Raw genomic sequence first — 1603 nt, 5'->3', positions numbered from 1 at the left:
TTTATTTATTTATTTATTTATTTTTATTTTTTCGTTTTCCGTTTTTTTTTCGTTTTTCGTTTTTTTTTTCGTTTTTCGTTTTTTTTTCAAAACACCTGGGCTTCGCCTAGCGAGCAGACAGCTCATGAACAAACCTTTGCTCTTTCAAGATTAACGTTTTGACTGACGAATAGACCCCTGTTGGAAGTAACTCAAGTTTTTTCCTTGTGTTGACTGATCATCTAAATAGAGCCCACAAAGTGTCCTGGATGATGTTCAAGCTTCTTGTATCCGATTCCGATTGCCATGATGAAATGCAAATGATAAATGACCTAAAAAATGAATGCATGCATGAGACGTAAAGCGTATGCTTCCAGGAAAAATGAAGGGTAAATTTTGGGGTATTACTGCTTGCTTCCAAGATTTCAAGTTATTTCAAATGGACGTGAAAAGTGTGTTCCTTAATGGCTATATTAATGAGGAAGTGTATGTGGCTCAACCTCCCGATTTTGAAAATCACGAGTATCCTAATCATGTTTACAAACTAAAGCGAGCTTTGTATGGTCTCAAAAAAGCACATAGGGCTTGGTATGAGCGACTTAGTAAGTTTTTAATCGATCAAGGATAATCTATGGGAAAGGTAGATGCTACAGTTTTCATTAAGCGTCAAGGAAAGCATACTCTTCTAGTTCAAGTTTATGTCGATGATATCATTTTTGGATCCACAATCATGCAACTTGTCAAGGAGTTTTCTAAGCTTATGCAGAGTGAGTTTGAGGTGAGTCTTATGGGAGAGTTGAATTACTTCCTTGGGCTTCAAAACAAGCAACTCAATTAAGGGACATTTGTGTGTCAAATCAAATATTGCAACAAACTACTAAAGATATTTTCTATGGAAGATGCAAAGTTGATTGGCACTCCAATGCCTACAAATGAAAACTTGAAAAAGAATGAAAATGGTAAGGATGTTGATGTGAAGAAGTCTAAAGGTATGATTGGTTCTCTTATATATCTCAATGCATCTAGGCCGGATATTATGTTTAGTGTGTGTATGTTCACTCGTTATCAATTGGCTCCCAAGGAATATCATTTAAAAGTCGTAAAACGCATTCTTAGGTATCTTCATGGTACTTCTAATTATGGGATTTGGTACTCTAAGGGAAGCGATTGTAATTTGGTTGGTTATACTGATTCCAATTTTACCGGTTTCAAATCGGATAGGAAGAGTACTAGTGGAACATGCCACATGTTTTCAAAATCCTTAGTAAGTTGGCATAGCGAGAAATAAGTTTTCATTGCTTTGTCAACTGTCGAGGCGAGAATATGTAGCGGATGGTAGTTATTATGCTCAATTTTTGTGGCTCAAACAACAACTACTCGATTTTGATATTAAAATACAACATATTCCTATTATGTGCGACAACACTAGTGCTATTAATATAACCAAAAATCTGGTACTACACTCTCGCACTAAGCATATTGAGATCCGACACCATTTCCTACGTGACCATGTTGATAAAGGAGATGTCGTGTTTGAGCATGTTGATAGCAAAAATCAACTTGCGGATATCTTTACAAAATCTCTTGCGACTGAACCATTTTTCAACATTCGAAGGGAATTTGG

General features: G+C 36.0%; 1 protein-coding gene across 1 annotated transcript; it reads left to right on the top strand.

The window, feature by feature from the left end:
* The first annotated feature begins 610 nt into the window (after positions 1-610).
* LOC127136647 (secreted RxLR effector protein 161-like) lies at positions 611-1267 on the top strand. The gene is made up of 2 exons (XM_051063184.1): positions 611-757; positions 863-1267. Exons 1-2 carry the CDS (start codon positions 611-613, stop codon positions 1265-1267), a joined length of 552 nt encoding a protein of 183 aa, XP_050919141.1.
* Positions 1268-1603: the final 336 nt, after the last annotated feature.

Source organism: Lathyrus oleraceus, chromosome 4, assembly GCF_024323335.1.
Source record: "Lathyrus oleraceus cultivar Zhongwan6 chromosome 4, CAAS_Psat_ZW6_1.0, whole genome shotgun sequence".
NCBI classification, from domain to species: Eukaryota; Viridiplantae; Streptophyta; class Magnoliopsida; order Fabales; family Fabaceae; genus Lathyrus; species Lathyrus oleraceus.
This window is presented reverse-complemented; position numbering and strand designations above follow the sequence as displayed.